At 35.5% G+C, this 24,071-nt stretch overlaps 1 protein-coding gene across 1 annotated transcript in view; it reads left to right on the top strand.

Annotated features, from left to right (window-relative positions):
* The first annotated feature begins 4,961 nt into the window (after positions 1-4,961).
* Positions 4,962-24,071, top strand: part of LOC112055268 (potassium voltage-gated channel protein Shaw-like) — a 188,083-nt gene continuing 168,973 nt past the window's right edge. Inside the window, exon 1 of the mRNA XM_052887287.1 lies at positions 4,962-5,180. Within this exon, the coding sequence (XP_052743247.1) occupies positions 5,137-5,180 (44 nt within the window). The 5' untranslated portion in view covers positions 4,962-5,136. The remainder of the gene's footprint in view (positions 5,181-24,071) is intronic.

Raw genomic sequence — 24,071 nt, 5'->3', positions numbered from 1 at the left:
TATTATCACTGGTTTGGTTAAACGACAAATTTCATACTAACCGAGCGAGCGAAAGTATGAAGCCTATAGAATATGCAAACGTTAGGTTGATTATTTTTTCCGTCACAACTCTCGTTTAAGTAGGTAATTCGATATCAGTAACTAACACTGATCTGGCTAATGAATTAAAGTTAAGTTAAAATTTCATGACGAACATATATAGGGTTGTCTGGTTGTCTATAAATTTGTCTTGGATTCCGGACATCATATCCTGGACTGAAATTTTTATTGACATATTTAATATATTTATAAAAAATTAAAATATATTTATTGACATATTTAATTTGATTTGGATTACTTTAAATCCAGTAAACAGATGGGTGAAGATCTTTCTGGTTCGGATCTTAGACTAACAGTTATGATTTTTGGAATTTGTTATTTCTGAATTAGCTTACTTAGGTAATGAATTTTCATCATCATCATCATTATATTAACGGTCTACGGCTATGGTGTGCACAAGGTTTGTAGCTGGGGCAGGCACAATTACACAATCTACAGAAAGGATATTTTTATTTTATTTTTTACAAGTTAGCCCTTGACTACAATCTTACCTGATGGTAAGTGATGATGCAATCTAAGATTGAAGCGGACTAATTACACGACATCGTACCGAAACGCTAAATCGCTTGGCGGTACGTCTCAGTCGGTAGGGTGGTACCTAGCCACGGCCGAAGCCTCCCACTAGCCAGACCTGGACTAATTAAGAAAACCTCAATCGGCCCATCCGGGGATCGAACCCAGGACCTCCGTCTTGTAAATGCACCGCGCAGCACTGCGCCACGGAGGCCGTCATATTAATTCTCTAATAATAAAATGCAACATACAAAATCTTTTGTTCTATAAAACTTGACAGTTTCCATATAGATAAGAATTCTGTTTCAGTTGAAACAGACATAACAAGGGCTACATTCACATAACATGGAGTAAGTTCGCATTAACGCGTCGGGAGTCCACGCTATCAGGCTTTACGAGGTATGTGATGACGCCCTCGGGATGAAGCGAGGAAACTTTGTTTGAACACACGAACGAAATAATAACTGCCTGTAGTAATGGCTGGCTTGTACAGCAGATTATGCAGTTTGGGGTTATATTAACTCCCGACGTTAAAAAGAGGGGTGTTCTAAGTTTGACATGTTCATCATAATCATTATCAACCCATATTCGGCTCACTGCTGAGCCTCTCAGAATGAGAGGTGTTATTCCAACACGCAGAGAATTAAGAAAATTCACTGGTATGCAAGAGTCGTGATAGCCCAGTGGATATGACCTCTGCCTCCGATTCCGGAGGGTGTGGGTTCGAATCCGGTCCGGGGTATGCACCTCCAACTTTTCAGTTGTGTGCATTTTAAGAAATTAAATATCACTCAATCGGTGAAGGAAAACATCGTGAGGAAACCTGCACACCAGAGAATTTCTTAATTCTCTGCGTGTGTAAAGTCTGCCAATCCGCATTGGGCCAGCGTGGTGGACTATTGGCCTAACCCCTCTCATTCTGAGAGGAGACTTGAGCTCAGCAGTGAGCCGAATATGGGTTGATAACGACTGGTATGCAGGTTTCCTCACGATGTTTTTCATTAACCGTTTGAGACATGTGATATTTAGGTAATTTCTTAAAATGCACACAACTGAAATGTTGGAGGTGCATGCCGCGAACCATATCGAAATGGCCACATTACCTGGGATTGTACCTATAATGTATTTCATACGTATCAATTGATATAGTCCAATCAGGTCCAGGATTGAATAGGGCTTGCATGTGGTATTTAATATTGAGCCTGCAAGTTTATTTGTCTTTTATTTGTAGTCAATCCATTTTGACCTCATAGGATACATTCTAGCACGGTTCCTATCCAGGGATGTAAGTCAAAATGTCTACTTGACTGTCATTCATTCTGATTTTAATTATTCTTTTTTGTTAGAGATGTAACAACAATGAAAATATTTCGACATCATTGATTGTTTTTTTAGAAATTATACCTCTTTTCTCTCAAAAGATGTAAGTCACTGACTAGTCGAGTAATATGCGGACGAAGTCGCGGGCGTCCGCTAGTTATTAAATTAAAAGTGTATATGACCTTTTGTTCACATAAGCTCTTATTAATTGCACAACGAACACAATCAGCACTTGTCATCCCATGATATTACAGTGCAATTTTCTCTTGTCCGTGTGTATGTCATAGGTACTGTATAACTGACAACACAGTCTGGTATTCATTTACTTGAGTGCTTTAACTTTATGAAACATAACGTTATTTTAGTTGGAAATAATTTTGTTGGTCTGGCCAATAGCAATATTTACCTACTCATTTGGGCATTTGACTGTTTAAATTTTAGCAGTTAAACTAACATCAAATAATTTACATTGGCTACTTACCCGATTGGTGATAGAATAAAAAACTATGTATTGTGACATTTTTAATATTAAATTTTTTTTTTTTTATATTTATTAATTATGTATGTATTTGACAAAAGTACTCGTACTTGCACAGATTGTAATTTTTAACTTTTCATTTAATTTTTATATTTTTGTTTAATCATTTGTTATTGAATTTATTTTTTTATATATTTGTCAATAATATTGTATTTGTAATATAAATTGTTGTATGTCAGAAATGGAAATGGAATACATTACATTGTATGTGTTCTCAGCAAAATAAATGAATTGAATTGAAGGGCTGGCAATTTTGAGAGAATTTTCAACGCGAAAATGCCAACCAGCCAGTATTCTTGTCACTTTTCCACGTGGGCATGATTTGTATTTTTATTAGGATAAGTAAGCTCAAGTTTCTTATTGTATTCTTTCTCTATATAACTAACACAAATTAGGCAAACAATTTAAGTAAAGAAATTTTAATTTAAGTAGTGTATTGAATATAATTAGGAATTACTTTGAGGAAGCTCATCAATTAGTGAGCTTCCTTAAGAAGAAATGAAAAAAACGTTTTTTTTTGCTATATTCCGTGAAAGACCGATGCAAATTGCAATGCAATGCAGCAATGTCATCCGGACCCAACAAAAAAGCTGTTTTAGTTAATTTCATTCTACAATGTTAAATAAAAAAGACGTACGAGTATATAAAGTTATTAAGAATTAAGTAGTAGTAGTACTAAGTAGTTTTAAAACATATCAAACAAACCCAGTAAAGAATACGTATTTAAGAATGAAGTTGTTAAGTTTAAATGTCCAGCAAATGGACTTAAAACGTATCAAACAAACCCAGTAAAGAAGACGTATTTATGAATGAAGTTGTTATGTTTAAATGTACAGCAAATGGACTTAAAACGTATCAAACAAACCCAGTAAAGAATACGTATTTAAGAATGAAGTTGTTATGTTTAAATGTACAGCAAATGGACGTATCAAACAACCCTTGAACTTCACTTAAAACTTGTAGACTTGAAGACACAGAGCATAAAAATAAGTGGAGTACTTTGTAACTTGTTCAACGGATCCAATAGTTATGCTCAACTTTAGCTTTGTTAAGACAACATCACATTAAAAACTGTGGTTAAAAAGTACTGGAAAGTAGTAAACCTTATTAGCTCAATGATTTAGCAGTTGCTTTAAATTCGAAAGGTTCAATTCAAATACGTATATGGTATGGTTGCAGGCTACAGCGGGGTTTTTAGTACGTCAATGGTTAAATATAGAGCCGTGATAGTCCAGTGGATATGACCTCCGCCTCTGATTCCGGAAGGTGTGTGTTCGAATCCGGTCCGGGGCATGCACCTCCAACAGGAAGGAAACCATCGTGTGGAAACCTGCATACCAGAGAATTTTATTAATTCTCTGCGTGTGTGAAGTCTGCCAATCCGCATTGGGCCAGCGTGATGGATTATTGGCCTAACCCCTCTCATTCTGAGAGGAGACTCGAGCTCAGCAGTGAGCTGAATATGGGTTGATAATGATGATGATGGTTAAATATCCTAACCCTTCTATCTTCTCCGAGACCACGGTGTCAAATCGACCACTTTCAATTCTAAGAGTTCATTTACCTATCAGTGGTATAATTTTCTTGTGATTTTTTTACTTTTCCAAGGCGCGCGAAAACTGTGGTGTACCGAAATAAGGTCCTGGGTTCGAATCTTGGATCGAGCTATATGACATACTGAATTTTTTTTTTATTCTTTTCAAGTTAGCCCTTGACTGCAATATTACTTGATGGTAGGTGATGATGCAATCGAAGATGTAAGCGGGCTAACATGTTAGGAGGAGGATGAAAATCCACACCCCTTTCGGTTTCTACACGACATCGTACCGGAACGCTAAATCGCTAGGCGGTACGTCGTTGTCGGCAGGGTGGTAACTAGCCACGGCCTAAGCCTCCCACCATTCACACCTCGACCAAATTAAGAAAACCTTAATCGGCTAAGCCGGGGATCGAACCCAGGACCTCGTTATTGTAAATCCACCGCGCATACTACTGCGCCACGGAGGCCGTCAAATTATAAGTAATTTTCAGTAAAAAATACCAGCTAGGAGTTGGGATGTTCGTGGTGTTACACCCCCTTGCCTCGGAGAGTACGTTAAGTCATATTAACATTATCACCTTAAGCCTGTCAACTCGTACTGGAGCAGCCTGGTGGGTTTAGCCTCCATAATAGGAGGGGTGGTGGGTCCAAGTTTCATATCACCTCTTCTATAAGGGAGGGAGGGAGGGAAAACAGGTTCATAATGATAATAAATTGTGTAACTAACCCGACTGTATTCATAGTAATTGTCCGTAACATGTTGTTTAATTATTGTAGAGACATACTGTCGTAGCACAAGCGTCGCGTCATGCGTGTAATAAGTGTGCCTCCACCATGAAAAGCGTGCCTTCATCAACGTAAAAGCGCAAAGGGTAACTGCAGTGCGTTGTCTACAGGTGGGGGGTGGAACACATCTCCTACCCAGCCTCAGTTGCCTCTGGACCGCCGTCCCGAACGGATGTGTTCCAACACTCGCGGAAAACGGGAAACACGTGCAAAAAAACAACAAACGATCATTGGTGTTCGAAATTTAAATGTGTGAGTGAGTGATCGAAATTGAAGTGGGATTATTAGTGTTGTGAAACGTCGACATTTGATAGTGTCGATGTTTCGACTGTGAGCAGGGATGGATGGCGAGAACCGTATAATTTTGAACGTTGGCGGCATTAGGTACGTTATTTGAGATATTTTATTGAACCGCTATTTGTACTAATGAATCAGTGATGCTCTGGTTTGTATCAATTGATATAATTGCAACGTTAGAGATGTTTATGCATTCACAACTCAGTGGAACGTAAATACTGAGTCGAACGGATGTGGAAATTATTTTCAGTTGTGTCACTATACGTCTTTCATTTATTTATAACTGCAAATAATATGTACTATTGTATATATCAACATACAACTAATTTACTAACTAGCATAAAAACTATGCCAGTTAGTAAGTCAGTTATTTATGATAATATTGAATTGATAGCATAGCAATATTAAGTATGTGTGTAATATAGCAATATTATGTGTGTAGAATTGTTTTTCTTACACAGTGAGTGGGGACAAGGGAGAGTTTTTTAAAAATTTAACAAAGAAAAGGAATAAAAGTTTTATGAAATTTCTTAATTTTTTGTTTGAATAAATATTTTATGTGGGTATTAAATTTTATCTATAATAAACACTAAATTACACTGGCATATAAAAATTATATTTTTAATACTCTGGAATATATTTTCCGTGCCTCGGAGAGCATGTTAAGCCTGGTCATTACAATTAACATATTTTCATAGTAATTGTTCAAGAATATCTTCCTAAGCTCACCAATATGCATTTTAGCAGAGTAGTGGGTTTAGGCTCCATAGCATAGCTTCGGTTGTGGCTAGTTACTACCCTACCGGCAAAGACATACGGCCAAACGATTTAGCGTTCTGGTACGATGTCGTGAAGTAACCGAAAAGGGTGTGGATTTTCACCCTACTCCTAATAAGTTAGCTTGCTTCCATCTTAAAATGCATCATCACTTATCATCAGGTGAAATTGTAGTCAAGGTTTAACTTGTATTGAATAAAAAATAAAGAGAGAGTCCCTAATAATAAGCTGATAATAACTATGATTGTTGCTCAGCTCAATACAGTAAATTGTATAAACAACTGTGTTTCTGATTATATTTAAATAAAGTATTTGATAGGTTAAAATCTGCCTTCCGAACCGGTAGTAGAGTCATCACAAACAAAATAAACGTTTTAAAAAAACTTGCAATCAAAATTTGCCGAAAACAGGTATAAAACATATATAAATAGCCTTCCTCGATAAATGGGCTATGTAACACTGAAAGAATTTTTCAAATCGGACCAGTATTTCTTGAGATTAGCGCGTTCAATCAAACAAACAAACTCTTCAGCTTTGTAATATTTAGACAGAACAGATAACAGATAACAGATATAATTAATAGATACGAATACAATAAAACATTGCTTTCTAACGGCAAAACAAACTTATTACTAATAAGTCTATTGTTTTATTTTATGTCTATTTTCCTTTGCAAGTAAAGATTATTAATATTATTAAAAAAAAAAAAGAAAAATCGCGTATTACAATCACCACTTAACACGAACGAAGACACGGGTAACAACTGCTATGTGATGTTCATTTCAAGAGTTATATAAAGCTAAAACTTTCGACCAAAATCCTATCAAAATTTAACTTGAATTTTAAAGATGATAACGACGTCAGAAACCTCGACTCGCTCGGGGAATAACTAATTCTAAAATTTGGTTAAGAACATCTTATTTTTACCCGATTACAGCAGGAAAGGGTAATGTTCTTTTGGTGTATATTTGTAGCTCTAGATCGTAATAGTATCTACTCATATCATCATCATTAATTAATAACCCATATTTGACTCACGTGATAGCCCAGTGGATATGACCTCTGCCTCCGATTCCGGAGGATGTGGTATCGAATCCGGTCCGGGGCATGCACCTCCAAATTCTCAGTTGTATACATTTTAGGAAATTAAATATTACGTACCTCAATCGGTGAAAGAAAAACACCATGAAGAAACCTGCTTATCCGAGAATTTTCTTAATTCTCTGCATGTGTGAATTATGCCAATCCGCATTGGGCCAGCGTGGTGGACTATTGGCATAATCCTTCTCATTCTTACAGGAGGCTCGAGCTCAGCAAGTGAACTGAATACGGGTTGATAATGATGATTTGGCTCACTGTTGGTGAGTCTCCTCTCTGAATGAGAGGGGTTGCGTTAGTCCACACTGGTGAAAACAGCTGTTTCGCAAAAGATCAGCCTAACTGTCCAAGTGTAGAAAGTATTCTTGTCACCATTCCATGTAGGCATGATTTGTTTAGCTATTAAGTTAAGTTATAGTCTGGCAAGTCGTTGATGACACTCTCATGATATGCGGGCGGCGGGGGGAAAGACTGCGCGGGTGTAAATCGTGCGTGCGGAGAAGTGAGGTGCATCAGTCGTGAGTTTTTCATTCATCGCTACACGCCCCCCTGCCCGCGCGGGCCATTAGGAGTATTACGAATGAAGTTGCCAAGCTATGGCTTAATTTTCTTACTTTAGTCAAAGTCAATGTCGAAATTCATTTGTATCAATTAGACTTAGTTCACAAACACTTGAAACAGTTTTAGTGATGAAGTTAAGGCTTTCATACGCACCTTGGTTCGAGAAAAACTCACAACAAACACAACCAGAGATATTTAATTTCCAAGCTTTTGTATAACTTTTAAAAAATTTAATATTTTGGAAATGCATGTACATTTATATTAACACGCGCTGGTTTGAAGTGGATTTAAGAAGGAATAGTTTTTACTTACTACATAAAAATACACACGGTCGATCATAAAATCAACTTGTTAAAAATTGTTCTTCGATCGTTCGTTTGAAGTGCACACTTTCATGTTCCTTTGAAAATTTAAATCCATTTGTGAACACTTTGTGGATTCGGAAAGCAATTTCCCACAAAAATTGCATGTGACTATTAGACTTAAAAACATCTTCACGTTCCATTTCAGAACTTCCGATTCCGTGAGGGTAATCAAAAATTCCGTTTCTATTTGCGTGAGAGTTAGAATCTTAAAACAAACCTTTGCTCTGCGGAATTTGGCTCGGTTAGTGCAAATAGAGCTCATATACTGAAGTAGCTATATATAGGTGTACCTACATGCCCATTGCAAGCTGTATCAAAGAGATGAGTGATTGGCAAGTATTTTTGAATGTCAGTGGATATTTCGTATTTTTTCGACTTGTGACGTTAGACTTCTGACGTTACATGTAACCCACTCTCTGTACCATTACTACCGTAATTTAATGGCCCATTAGAGGGCCTAGCTACTAATAGAAGGTATGTGGAGGTTTTCGGGCTACGGGTTCAGGTTTTAAATTCTTAAATGAACACTTAGATGTTAATGATAGTGACTGAGACCACAAATTTCAACAACTTAAAAAGAATAATTTCACGTGATTAAATATTAAAAATTTGTTTTTAGTTAATTATTTAAAATTATTTTAGGGCCGAGAAGATCCCATAACAAAACTCAACCAAGGTTTATTTCTGAGAAAAGCCAGTAATAAACTTAAATACATTGGTTTGATTTATTACAATTTGTTTTACTTCCTGTCTTAAGGTGTTCCAATGGCCTACATGCATATTTCGGCATTTTGGAATTCATCAACACCCCCTCACCAGTGACGTACATTCCATAGATGCAAAAATGCTGTGCCTAACCTGACAACTCATTAGAGAAGGAATTTTCCATTTTGTACATATTGTACATACCCTATTCAAACACCTTGTGCACGCCACTGCCCCTCACGGATTCAACCTCGACTTACTTGACCACATATCCTTACGAGTAGGTACTAACCTACTCGTAAGGATATGTGGTCGTATGTGGTCGAGTAAGTGGACCCAAGAGGCTCTCTTCTGAATCAGGTTTTAAAAAAATACTTAACTACACAACCATCATTTTAGCCAGTCGGTTAACTCTGCGGCAGACGGATCGTTGTCAGAGGATTACATTTAAATTTATGGATATGCCTGTGTACACAGCCATTCGTCAATGTCGTATTATACGAATCGACGTTAGAAATTATATGATATTACAATAAGCCTGGATCCCTAGGCTTGGAATGTTTGACCTGGAAATAACAGTTCCAATTGGAACGTGGCATGGCATAGCTTATGATAATTTTTAACCGACTTCACAAAAAGGAGGAGGTTTTTTTAATGTTTGTGTACCACATAAAATCATCATTTATTAACCAATTTTGAAAATTCTTTTTTGTTTGAAAGAGTATACCTACTTCCAGATTGGTCCCACTTCATTTTCGGTTAAGTAATTTTGTGTTAAAATTACTTAACCGAATAACTGAAATACGTCTTTGAAGTCATTTTTATGTTAAAAAGATTATAAAATAATACCTTTTTAATGTAAAGCGAAAGGACATCACGAAATAACGAACATCGCTAGATGTACAAAGATTAAATTTAGCAGGGAGGTAGTTTACCTATAGTTATTAGACGTCCGTTAAAAACGGATTTTGCGACAGGGCCGGATTGAGGAGATTTAAGGGCGGACACGGTTGTGTTTTTTATGTAATTCTTTGTGACATTCATCTCGGTTTGTTATACTGCCAAGCTTCTTTTTGCTTCAAACAAAGTTGCTGTATTTCAAATGAAAAGGTATGATGGCGGTGTAATTACAGGCACGTGAGGCTTCTAACACCTAAGCTTCAGGTTGATAATAATAACATTTGATGGACACATGACATTATTTTGTAACGTTCTTACGAACACGATAATATACAATGAGAAAGATCGAAGTAAGTTCAAAACTTGTGCTTGAGAGTTTCGAATTAAACTCTATCTTTTTCTGTCTAATACTATACAATGAGAAAGATAATATTATAAAGCTGAAGAGTTTGTTTGTTTGTCTGTTTGTGTGTTTGATTGAACGCGCTAATCTCAGGAACTACTAGTCCGATTTGAAAAATTCTTTCAGTGTTAGATAGCCCATTTATCGAGGAAGCCTATAGGCTATCCCCTTATTCTTACGGGAACGGGAACCACGCGGCGTCAGCTAGTACTATACAATGAGAAAGATAGAGGTGAATTCATAACTCGCATTTGCGAGCTATACATAACATCGTTACAGAATAGTACTGCAGCGCTTTTGAGGCGATGTTCTTTGTAAAGTGTTTTTCTGTCTATAGGCGGTGGCAAACCACCACCACTTACCATCAAGTGCATTTGCATAGTCCGTCAATTATAAAAAGAGTAAACAAAAATTCCAGGACAATAAACTAGAGAGTTGGTGACTCGTTTTTCATTATCTATGACATCATCAGCATTCCATTTACGAATTCAAATTTCGAATTCAGAACGAAAAGCGCGATCAGCATTGAATGGCATTCATTGCAACACCGCGAGCTTGGGGCTATCGGCTGCGGGTCTAGAAATCCCTTATAATGATCCCGTGAAGCGCTAAATGCATACAATTAAACTATTAATTCAACGGGTATGGATTCAAACCCAGGGCCTCGTGATTCAGAGCTACATATGCTAATCACTGAACAAGAGAGTTATACGTATATACATTATCTACAGCAATTAAAGACTAAATTATAATTTTAAATATTGGTAGAGTAGAATAGACAGTCAGGTCAATAAACAAGAGTCCAAGGCTCGTTTTTCATTATCTATGACGTCATCAGCATTCCATTTACGAATTCAAATTTTGAATTCAGAACGAAAAGCGCGATCAGCATTGAATGGCATTCATTGCAACACCGTGAGCTTGGGGCTATCGGCTGTGGGTCTAGAAATCCCTCATAATGAACCGTAGAGCGCTGAAATGCATACAATCTTTTCAACGGGTATACAGTGTAAAGCTGTGTGAGTATGAGATAAGCTGGTTGGATGGATGAAATGAGCAGGACTTGCTTACGTGGCTTTATTATGTCGATAATGAATGATATTTTATATTTGAGATAGGGCTAGCGCGTCAAAACTGAGGCGCACAAGTGTGTATAATTGTCCTAATTTCATTTAGTCTCTCATTTAACAACGAAACTTATTTAAACACAGCAATGTTGTGTGTTTAGGAAGTGTAAAAATACAGGGTGCTCGGGTGTATTTCCCATAACTCTAGGGTTATATTCTTTAACAAAAATTAATTAAAAATGTTAAAGGAACATGTGTTCTAAAATTAATATTTTCGGAGTAAATAATATTTCTTTTGTAAATATATCTTAAAATTTGGCCCTTATACGTATCCTTATAATAATGACGTATTTATATTTTTAAATGCTTTGTTCGTGTGTTACATGGATAGTTATTATTATATGAATTACTTTATATGAAAACATTTTTTTTTTGTTTTTGTAGTCAAAAAAATATTATAATATGCAGTTCGGTTCCTTTAAGTGGTCTCGTTATTACCTTGAAGTTATGGGAAATACTCCCCAGCATCCTGTATAAGTACATAACTATATAATGTAAGTAAACACAAATTGTGCATGTGTGCGTCAGTGGAGTCGCTAAATTCGGATCGCTTTTTGCAGTGATGTTGTAGGCACGTAACATGTCTATAGTATTTAAATAATCATTGTCGATAATGGTAATAGGGGTGTTTGTGGCAAAGCCGGTTTGAGGATATTATGATGTCATGAGTTACAGGCGTTTGAGAACAAAACGTCTTAAATGATTCAATTCATTTAAGATGTTTTGTTTGTAATTCAGATGTCATCAACCTGAAATATGCGAATCTAATGGGAAGTCAAATTCTTAAAGCAATTTGATTGATTCATCGTCATCATCATTATCGACCCATATTCGGCTCACTGCTGAGCTCGAGTCTCCTTTCAGAATGAGATTGGTTAGGCCAATAGTCCGCCACGCTGGCCACAGACTACTCGTATAAAAATATTGACAACGTGTAAGATCATATGAAATTCCATTGCATAGTTAAATACAACAAGATGCAAGTGCTTCGATCTTTGTAAGTTCCTTTCAAGATTGAATTCCACTCGAAGGCGGGATTTGCTCGTGAGTCGCGCCAAAGCCAATACAATGTAAATATTTGAGCTTCGTTCAACATCTCATACCGATCTCTAGTCAATAGTTAACTGTTATACTTATAACTTCATATTGTATTACTATCTATACAATATGATAATATGAATAGTTTAAAAAACTAAAAAAAACTTGATACCCATATCATGGGGGTGCATTTCAAACAGTCAGTACGCCATCTCGGAGAGGCCGCCATATTGGATTTGTAATGAAGTTTCTTAGCCATTCATGTATTGTCATCAGAACTCAGAGCGTGTGCAAAATTTCATCCTAATCGAAGACTGGGAAGTGGATCTTTATAAAATTTTCTTACAAATATAGTTACAAGTGAAGTTAATATAAGCGTGTTAACAAAGAGGTAAAGTTTCTGGTATTGTAGGGGTAATCTCTGGATCTACTAAACTGATTTTGTCAATAGAAAGTACTAAATTATTTTATCAATAGAAAGCCTCATTATTTGCGAGTGTCACAGGCTATATTTTATCCTCGTATTCCCACAAGAACGGGAAATACGGGTGAAATCGCAGGACGTCGGCAAGTCCTTACTAAAGGGCTAAGTTTGTGAATATCTGGATTACTGAATCGCTTTTGAAATTATTTAAAACGAATAGAAAACCACGTTACTTGTGAGTGTCACAGGCTATGTATTAAAGCAAGGCAAGAAAGAGTAGCATAATCAACTTCGCAGCTCTGGCCCTCGCTGAGGAGGATGAAAGTTTTATATTCGAACTCAGAATTCGAATCCAGGAACTCTAGGTTAGCTGCACTAAGCTCGGGTTAGGCTAATAATCCCCTGTCCTCCTGGTATTTTATTTTCAAATACGTGGGATACTTAAGTCGTTGTAACGTTTTTAGTAGGTCGTCATCTGTCGACTTTTGTTAATTAATTTTTGCGGATTTTTGGCTATTTTTGGGGGGCGACGTTTGTCTATATATCTGGTTGATATCATGGGCGTTCAAATGGTAAAAAATGGGCAAAAAGCAAAAAAAATTTGGTCGTGGTTTATCACTGAGGGAAATGAAAAAAAGATAACCTATTGTCAGACCTACGGATTTTTTGTATAAAACTTCATCAAAAGAGGTCGAGCCGTTTCAGAGAAGTATGGCTAGTAACATTGTGACACGGGAATTTTATAGATATATATGATTGTTAGATAGGTTTCAGTATAACGCAAGGTATTTTCTGAAGACTACGTATTACCTACTATATATAGCTCATCCGTGCGTTGAATACTAACTACGTACTTGCTTGAAAGCCTTCAAAAACACGTTACGTAATATATAACGTAAAAATTTACGCTCAAAAAAGCCTTGCTGGTGGTTGTTTGCAGACAGTTTACCGCACTGGGCCTTTGAAATGTGGCTTATACACGGCTTAACTATTGTACAGTTGAGGAAAGTTAAATTATAAAAAAAAAACTAAATTAAAGTTAAGTACGAGTAAGTACTGGTAACTAAATGAGGTATATGCATATTTTTTCATTCAATGAAATATTACAACAAATGTACCAAAAATGTTTAATTAAAACTAAATAATTTAGTTCTACATGTAGTAACTAGTAGAGATCACTGTGAATGTGTTTGTGAGGGTGCTGCAATCACTGTTACTTTCGCCCAGCATTGTTGTATTTTAGTCAGAAAGATTGGTTGGCAGTGAAAATACGGGCACACGGTTCAGGTTGACTGTCGCATGGCAACACATTAGCGCACTGGCATGCATTGCAAAATGTTGGTCTGGTACTAGCGATGGCATTCCATCCAAAGTTTTGTTTTGTTTTTAATACCTACGGTAATGCACAAAGTCAAAACATAATGCCTTAAGGCATTTTGCCTTGTTCTATCAATTATTACCAAAAAACATTTTTTTATTTGAATTTGCCGTCAGTTTCCATACTGTACGGTAGCTAGTCTATGTTTTCTGTACGTATGTGAATTGTGAAGCTTATCGGGAGTTTCTACTTCAAAACACAACATTGAGAAGTTTACAGCGCGAAGTTATTTGAATAAACAAATAATGAATAAATTCCTTTCAGGAGCGTAAAATGAGCTTATATTATTTCCAAGTCTAAATTAAGTAAAGTCGAAAGTTAATTTATAATTCACTAAGTCGGAAAGCGTTTCTTTCTTTGTGAATTGAGATCGCAAAAAGTTACTTTATCTAGTGTAGAAAGAGTTTTGAGTTTCGAACGTTTCAAATTAATAATTAATAAATTCCTCACGATAGTGAAATTTAATTTTTTGTAATGAATAACACTAATATTTTATAGGCGAAAGTTTGTGTATATGTTTTTGTATGTATCCTACTGTACTGTACTGTACTTTGCGTTGCGGCTACTGAAGCGATTTGGCTGAAATTTGGAATGGAAATAGATTTTACTCTAAATCCATGGTTCCCGCGGGATTTGAGAAAAACTAAAACGCGGACGAAGTCGCGCACGTCCGCTAGTATAGAATAAAAATTTAATTTATTTAATTTTTGGTTCTGACTTCGCTAGGCTACTCATAACGCTGGTATTTCTATATAATTGTAATACCTACCACTTTCAGTTGTTTGAACGTATTTCAATAATTAGTTTTTTAAAGAAATTATAATAGTTTTACCATTTTTGGTTATTTATTAGGTAAATTAGTAGGGTTTGTAATTTTCACCAACTTCAAAAAAAGAGGAGGTTCTATGTTCGGTTGTAGAATCTATACTTCTATACTAATGTTATAAAGCTGAAGAGTTTGTTAATTTGTTTGTTTAATTGCTAATCTCAGGAGGTTCGATTTGAAAAAATCTTTCAGTGTCCCATTTATTGAGGAAGGCTATAGGCTATATATTATCCCCATATTCCTACGGGAAAGGGAACCACGCGGGTGAAACTGCGCGGCGTCAGCTAGTATGTAATAATCATCTGCAGCCTAACCTTACACTAGGTATATGGTACCTAGAATAGAATTGTTGACTTCATGTTAAAAGTTTCAGCTAAAGCTTTCGTACTTCAGTTCTGTGTAAAGTATTTATAACCCACGCAAATAACTTTGCGTATTCTATGCTGTTGGTAACTTGTATAATAATTGTTGTTCTAACCTTAAGAGTTTTTAACGTAAGGTAAATATAACTTTCGGGATGTAAATTAAATGGATTTAAATTAATTGATTATGGAATGGCTTGTATATAAGAAATTCTATCTATCATCCATCATGTCAAGAAGGCGCTAATAACTTGGAATCGGCTTATTGAATTTGTTTTTTTAAATATAGCTAAGGTCGATCACGTCAGGTTTCAAACAAAATAACCGCATCATAATCTGTCCATTCGTTTAAAAGCTATGAATGATACCACAAACAAATACATAGGCATCTTGAAATTATAAACCCCCTCTTTATCATAATTATATACTATACAAGAAAGGTTGTCACACATAAAGGAGATGTTCCAAAATTGTATGGAGCCCAGGATTAGTCATTGTACCCTAGCGGAAATTAAAGATAATATTTTTTTAACTATTTTTTGATTATAAAAATCTATGAATTTACTTTAATTCTTTCAAAATAATATTCAATAACTCCCAAGAAATGCAACACTAATAAGGGTAACAATGGCGGATTAATGACGTTTTCAATGCAGTAATCGATTTGACGTTTGCTGTCAATTGTCATGTCATAGTTGCTTTAAGGGCGCCATCTTGAAAAAACTAAAAAACTTGGGTTTTAATTTTATTTATATCTTTTTATTTATATTAATTGATTATGAAACACGGCTAAAACTCACGTGATATTAGGTCGGAGTATGCCCGACTAGTTTCGAACCCATACGGGGCCCTTAGTCATGAGCTGGTTCTTGCATCGCGGCACGATCCAAACTCCGACCTAATATCACGTGAGTTTTAGCCGTGTTTCATAATCAATTAATATGAATAACACTCACGATAGTTTAAATTCTATGTTTTTATTTAGTTAAATTTATTCACTTTAATAAAAACCTTTTTTAAATTGTAATGATACGAGGTACAAGAGTGGACCTGAAATGGACCATTTCCTTTATAGGAAAAAAAAAAATGAACAAAAAGTTATTGTTTTTTCATATGAAATTGTATATTTCCAGCGGTAAAAGGCAAGGTCGCGCGTTTTATTGTCGGAACTAAACAAAGAGACAGATGCAAAATTCGGTATACGACAAAAAAGTCACGAATTTGTATCCATTTACGTAGGTTTTACTGCGGCGTATGAAAACTGTGATCCTAGCGGAAACTGGAGGAAAACCTTATGAATATATATCTTGCTTGTTTTGTCCGACTGGATAGTAGTAGTTTTTAACCGACTTCAACAAAATGAGGAGGTTCTCAATTCAGCGCGCATGTTTTTTTATGTTTGTCACCTCATAACTTCTTCAGTTATTAACCAATTTAGAAAATATTTTTTTTTTGGAAGGGTTTTTATACTTTCAAAGTGGATTTTGAAAATTCTTTCACCACTAATAAGTCCCGTTATTTGTTAGTGTCATAGGCTATATTTTATTCCCTCAATGGGAATGGGAAATACGCGGGTGAAACCGCGGGTCGGCTGGTAACATATAAAATTACAGTCAAATAAAGAAAATCTTTCTTTTTAAAGTTGATTAAAAAAAATAACAAATGTTTTCTAACTGGAGTGGGGTATCTTCACACTACGCGCCGTCTCAAGAAACTCTGCCTTTTGTGTTCGACCCTTGACCAGCCGAGAGCGTCTTGAGTCGAGATGTTGGTCGACTGGAGGACGCTTCGCCTTAATGAGGCCAATGACCGATATAATAGGTAAAGGCTTCCATGTAAAACTATGTGTGTATGGCCGGTTTTATTATGTACTACCTACTACATTATTATGTAGTTCCCTTTAGCAGAGACAGTGATTGTACCATCGTTTTGTGGTAGAGGAAACACCTCGAGCAGGTCCCAGGACTTGTGACCTGGGTGTAGGTTTAACGGGTTCCTTTAGAATGCATAAACACTCACCTCTCCTACCCGACATGTTGTCCATGCCCACACAAAAAAAAACAATTCATTATCAATAGTAATTAGTGAAAACACAAACCATTATTGCACAAAATTACTAAGGCAATTAGCGGCGTGATTATAATAATTTTCAAGATTTAATAATTATGCTTGCAAGTATGGTTTTGGAGAGTCTGGAGACCTTTGAAAGCTATCTCTCAAGACCACCACGGCCGTAAATCTATAATTTATTGCCTACCCATAGTAGGATCATGAACTAAAATAATTTTCAGCTTTTATAAAATCACGAAGCACTGGCTAGCTGTCGCTTTATCTAAAGCGTTTGAATTTCAATGGTTTTTGTTTTTCGATTAATTCAATTTAATTTGCCATCAGAATGAAAGCTACCCTATACAGTAGATGCTCGGGAGTATTTTTCGTAACTCTAAACTTATATTCTTTAACAACAATTAATTCAAAATGTTCGAGTAACATGTGTTCTAAAATGAATATTTTCGGAGTAAATAATTTCTTTTGTAAATAGATCTTAAAAAAAACATACATACAGCCGAACGTAGAACCTCCTCCTTTTTGGAAGACGGTTAAAAATGGGCCCCTTATACGCATTTTTATAATAATGACGTATTTATATTTTGAAATACAACGTTGTTGCTTACCTAAAGGTGTGTGTTACATGGTTAGTCGGTATTATATGAATTACTGTGTATGAAAACATAATATTTTTTTTGTAGTTAATAAAATATTAGTAATGTAGTTCGGTTCCTATAGTGGTCTCGTTATTACCCAGAAGTTATGTCAAATACTCCCGAGCACACTGTATATTTTCTTGTAATGCTGATAGCATAATGCTTCAGCAATGTAACTCGCATTCGATGTATCTATGTATTTGTAAGCAGAAACAGTGAGTCATTCAGTATCCTTGTGTAGGTAGATAACAACTGTAATAAAGTTAACTCCCTTTAACTCCTAACATAGAATAGGGTTATTACGGCTTTAATCTCATATTCATTATGCTCTACAGCGTACGTTAGACGCTTACCCCGCGGAGACAGGGTCCGCGCAGTGGGTACATTAAGACCGCGTTTATCGCTGCATAAACTTCATACTTTCTTCGCCTTTTACCGTAGGGCGTGGTGTATGTTATAAGGGGTAGCGTTTTCTAAAACTTTTATTCCTTAAAATTTGGCTAAGTGCGTATCGTGCCACGCGCAGTGTAGATTTCGTAGATTAAGTTAGCACTATAAACCTTTATATAAAGCACTAAAATACCGATAACGATATCCTCACTTTGATGGTAGGGAAGGAACCCCAAATTTCAACTTTCTCGTTTTAACAGAATTTAAAAGCTTAATAATTTACAAACAGATGACTGAGACAGACTTTCAAACACCTATCTAACGATATTCCACGCTAACGAATAAACGAGTAAAAAAAAGTCTTTTCCACTTTACATTTACCCTAAAAAAATATTTTTCAAGATTTTATATTACGACTTTGTGCACATTTCTAATGTACATACTCATGCTAATTTATAGATTTCTAGTATTAATAGTCTCTGCGCTAAGTCGCGGATAGATAACGAACGGTTGGACGGAAAAAAAAGATTTTTCGTAAGGAGCTTAATTGATGAGGAACGAATATCGTTCAAGCGTTACTGAAAATTTGTACGTTTATAGGAAGCCAGAATAACATTTAGCAATCTTTTTGTGTAGTAAAAAAATATCGCGTACGACATTTGCATTACAATTCTCATGATGATGTTGGATGACTTGATGATCATCAGATATCTGTTTTCAATTATTATAACTTATTTACGTAGATTAAGACTTAACACTATAAAATATTTAAACTGACTAAACTGACTACTGACCTATACTGCTTAATATTATTATTCGTACTATAAACATTAAATAGGAATTAAGATGTAGTAGTTAAATGTAGAAGAGAAATAATTAGATTTAAAAAAGGTTAAAAATCCAGCCTTATTGTAACTCTATGAAGAAAAATAAAATACAAATTTCGGCGTACAAGAAAAAACGTTTCTTTAACGCAAACGCCTATGACTTGCACCCGCTAAAAGGCTGTTAAAAATTAACGAAGCCTCTGTAACTTGAACGGCGGAACGATGTTTTTTCTTCGATTTCTTCTCTGCTATTTTGTTTCAGCAATTCTTTACGTCGCCGTTATTTGTTTATTCAACTACAGACTGCTCTTTATGCGCTGGTATAGACGTAACTAAATCAAATCTGCATTAATGTTATAAAAATGTTCTTTTTAAAGAGCAACTGTCGAGTTTCTTACCGCTTCTTCTAAACAGAACCTGCCTTCCGAACCAGTGGTAGAGTCTTAACAAATAGCTGAACTTCATGTTTTAAAAGTTGTTCTAAACTAAGCCTTGAACTGAAAGTAACAACTACACATTGAAATAAATGAAGTTAGGTTTTGATTTTGATGAAGTAAGATTTTGGATTTTACGTTTGCAAATTACCTCAATAGCCATTAAATTTTTAAGACCTGTTTTGTGTTCCCACACCTACACTGTAGGCACACATTTTGGCTACATAGAATTACTGATTGATAGTTAGATGATAATCAATGTATTTATTCAAAATATCTGTCTATTTAAATAATCTGCCTCTCTAACCAGTTGTAGTAAGAGTCACGATAAAAACACTTTTTAATATTTGTACAGTAAGCCTTGAAATAAATGTACCTATTATAAAATTGTGCAATTTAAAATACAAACAAAAGTATCTAAATCCAAAGAAGATAAGAAAGTTAATAATCTTCAGGGAGTTTCAGCTGCTCGCGACGCCTCGACGTATTTAAATGACTTATTTAAATAAATAAAAACAAAGAAACTGCCTATTTGGCGGGGAAATTAAAAGTTTTGAAACGTATACTTTTACCTTCTTTGATTCGTTTTGAGTTTATGGGTTAACGATCTTTACTGTTGTATTTCAAATTCAAATTAATTCATTTCAAGTACCCACGCCACCATGCACCATCATTTTGTAATAGAGGAAACAACTCCATGCCTACAACAACACTAAGCAATTATGATGTATAATTACAACAAAACATTATCAATAATTGATTACAACACTAAACATTATTAATAATTACAACACAAAACATTATTGCACAAAATCACTAACGCAACTAGCAGCGTGACGGTGTACACACTGACTAACAAAGAACAGAACTGAAGTCATCCAAAACCCTCATAATTATACCATCATTTTTGTACAAATACCTCCTTTTTATAATAATAAATCGTCAGCGAATAATTACTGTAAGCTTTCATCCCCATTTATTTATCATTACATTTTACGTTTTCGCAAAGATAACTTTAATTTTTAAATATTTTTTGTCAATACAAGCCAAAACGTCTGTCGTCGTCTGTCGTGATGGTCTATATTTCAACTGTTTCATGACGTCACGTTATCAAACGGAGCGTTCGACAATAATATTAGTTAACAATTACTTCGACGTGTAGTACAACAAGTAACATTGTAACGTCATAAAATGGACGACGGAAAAATACATGATTTTTAAATTGAGTTTTATAAGAAATACTTAGCTTTTAATAATTGATATCTTTATGTTTCGGACTCTTATTCCATGTACTACACGAAATTAATATTGATATTAAATTAGATGTGAGTTAATTATGATAATGTATGTTTTTTTGTAATTTCTGTTGAGTTACTTGCAGCAGAACCTGCCTTCTAAACCGGTGATAGAGGAGTCTTATCAAATAGCCAAACTTGATGTTACAAAAGTACTTGTAAACTAAGCCTTGAAATAAATGAATTTTGATTTTAATAAGCCTATTAAGTAAAAAAGTTCTAAGAATTTTGATTTTAATTTTCACATCCACTGGACCAATAAAGCAGTTTTGTTTGTGACCTAGAAATTTCAGTAACGAAGGATTTTACTATTCTACCTAACGTAGAGCTGTTGCTATTGTGTTGTGAATCGTTAACGCAAGTGTTGATAGACAGTTGCAATAACACAACATTGTAAACTGTTACCATTCGTTGTTTACATTCCCAATACATGATATCACTCGCGAAGATCATACTAGCAGCTAGTCGGTAAACATTCCACGTCTATACTCGTGTAAATTTGCTTTATCTAAGAGCGAGCGAACGATTTTTTCGCTGTTTCTCACCCCAACTTTGACACAGTGCATTTTTTTTCTTAAAAAGTTAGTAGTTAGTTTGTGGAAGTTCACTATGAATGACTAGCAGACGCCATGCGGTTTCACCGGCAGTGATAAAGGATTTTTTAAATCGGTCAAGTAGTTTTTAGGTTAAGTATTAGATTGTAACAGACATACAAACATAAAATTAAATTTTACCTCTTTCAAATTTTAGTTTAGATTGCTTGATTTTTTTGCTAATTATCCGCGAAAAACTTACAAATCTAAGCGACAAAATTACCAAGATGCAACAGAAAATCCTCTTAGTACGTATCACGCCAAAAATTGTGCTTCCCTAGGAGATATTAGCTCTACAATGTTAAATTATTTCAAGATTGTTTAGATTACAGTCACTTTTAGGACGTCAAGCAAAAGGTCAATTGATTTTTTTAAAGAAAAGTAAGTTAAACAATCATCATCCCATTTAAAAATATAAATATAAAGTTAAATGTTGTAACATTAAATTGTAAAAACAATATACCTGACAAATAATTTAACTATATACAAATAAAAACACGTGAAACAAAACAGTTGACCTACTCTTGGAATAAATGCGTTTATAAACATTTTAAACGCTCTTCATCTCAATTCCAGAAATTGCTTTGCATTTTCGTTCTGAAACTATGATATTGTGTAACATAATAAACGTTTGGAAGATGGAATCATCTGGCAGTATTAGGGCCCCCGCACACCCAACAAGGAGCGGCAAATATTACTGTCATACTGATATTTAAATCGCTGGTCTCGTTAGTTTAGAAATTGTCTCGTTAGTCATCTGGCTTCGAGCTCTGAAATACTGAGCCCTTTCTTCTAAGAAATGTTATGTAAAAATTTTCTTTAACCTAAAAATGTCAATTTACAACATACGGAGAATATTAATGGAAATCACACAGAACCTTTACATAGAACATATTTTCAAACATTCCTCTTTTATGAAACGTTAATACGAAAAAGAAGAAGTGACGTTAGGTGTACCATAGAGGCGACAACAAACCCTCGGTGAGCACCTTAAATTCTTTCGGTTAAAGGTGTGGTTAAAGGTTAAAGGTCATTACATCTGATAGTAATAGTACTCTCCGAGGCACAGTGTAGCACCACCAACTATCCAGCTCCGGGCTGAAGAATAATTTTACTGAAAATTTCTTAGTACAAATTTCTGAAACCGCATCGGAGGAGCATGGTAAATCTACATCTTATCTCATGGGAGAAGAGGATCCAAGTGGGAAGGAGGGAAGCCAGACCCGAAGGCCGATAATATAGGCCGATAACGTTGACACTGAATTAAAATCAAAAAATTATATAGTTCACACCTGCTCTGTATGGTTCTGGATTCGAATCCTTGGTAGGGTAGGTATATGAAATATATTATTCTCGGTATTCTCGGTAGTAAAAATAAAACAATCATTGTTAGTCCATCAACTGTCATTGAGCTGTATGATAGGTTATAAGGTCAAGCATCAAATCTCTCTCCTAAAAAGAAAACTGGACGTGGTCCTCCATTAAAATTGGCTGATGATACGTTGTTACGTACGTTGTCGTGATAATTGATTTTCGACTTTACTACAAGGCCACCTTTTTCAATATAGTTTGACAGCTAAAAACGCTTATATGCTATTATTTGATGTGCGGCGGCCTTTATGCCGCTAAAACACACTTGCTATTCCACACACAAAGTTTGCTTTCCACTTTCAAAATTCAAAACTAAACTTTAACCGCCTATGTAACACGTGTAAAAGTTTTAACAGTTGTAACAATATGTCTGCAGAATAAATTAAATGAATTTAATAAAATTATTGGTAATTTTCTTTATTTAAGTATATTTATATTTAAATACGCTTTATATCCGTGAAGTTCCCGTTCCCGTGGGATCATTATCATCATCATATCAGCCGATAGATGTCCACTGCAGGCATAGGCCTTTTGTAGGGACTTCCAAACATCACGATACTGAGCCACCAGCATCCAGCGAATCCTTGCGACTCGCTTGATGTCGACAATCCACCTGGTGGGGGGGTCGACCAACACTGCACTTTCTTGTGGGTCGCCATTCCAGCACTTTGGGACTCCAACGTCCATCGACTCTGCGAGCTATATGCCCCGCCCATTGCCACTTCAGCTTCGCAACTCGTTGAGCTATGTCTGTGTCTTTGGTTCTTCTGCAGATCTCCTCATTTCTGATTCGATCACGCAGAGATATTTGTAACATAGCTCGTTCCAGCGCCCGCTGTGTGACTCTGAGCTTTCTTATGAGGTCCATAGTTAGCTGTCCCGTGGGATAACTTATATTAATTGGACCCTATGACACTCACAAATAACATTGGTTGTAAAAAAAAATTCCAAACCAGTGCGGTAGATCTAGAGATTATCTGCAACCTCACAAATTTTACCTCTATATAATATTAAGTGTAGATAGGCCTTCCAAACAACTCGGTCTTAAGCCACCATCCATCCAGTGGCCTATTGTAACCTGCATGATATCCTCTATCCAGATAGGAGGTCGGTAAAGACTGCGAAGTCGTCATCCAGCACCTTGTGACTCTTAAGCCATCGTTTCTACGAACTATTTACCCCGCCCATTGCCACTCCAGCTATCGAGCTATATAGAGAACTTTAGTTTTAGTGCGAATTTCCCCGTTTTAATGCAAACGTCTATGCCTTTCTTGATGAGTACTGTTTACCAACAAACAAATTAAAAATAAGGGTTTAAATCACTAGTCATTTCACACCTAATAATAATTATAATTAACTTGTTTTTAAATTAATTAAAATAAATTTGATTAATAAGCTT

This window comes from Bicyclus anynana, chromosome 19 (assembly GCF_947172395.1).
Source record: "Bicyclus anynana chromosome 19, ilBicAnyn1.1, whole genome shotgun sequence".
Lineage (NCBI taxonomy): Eukaryota > Metazoa > Arthropoda > Insecta > Lepidoptera > Nymphalidae > Bicyclus > Bicyclus anynana.
The sequence above is the reverse complement of the archived record's forward strand: the minus strand, read 5'-3'. Positions and strand labels throughout refer to the sequence as shown.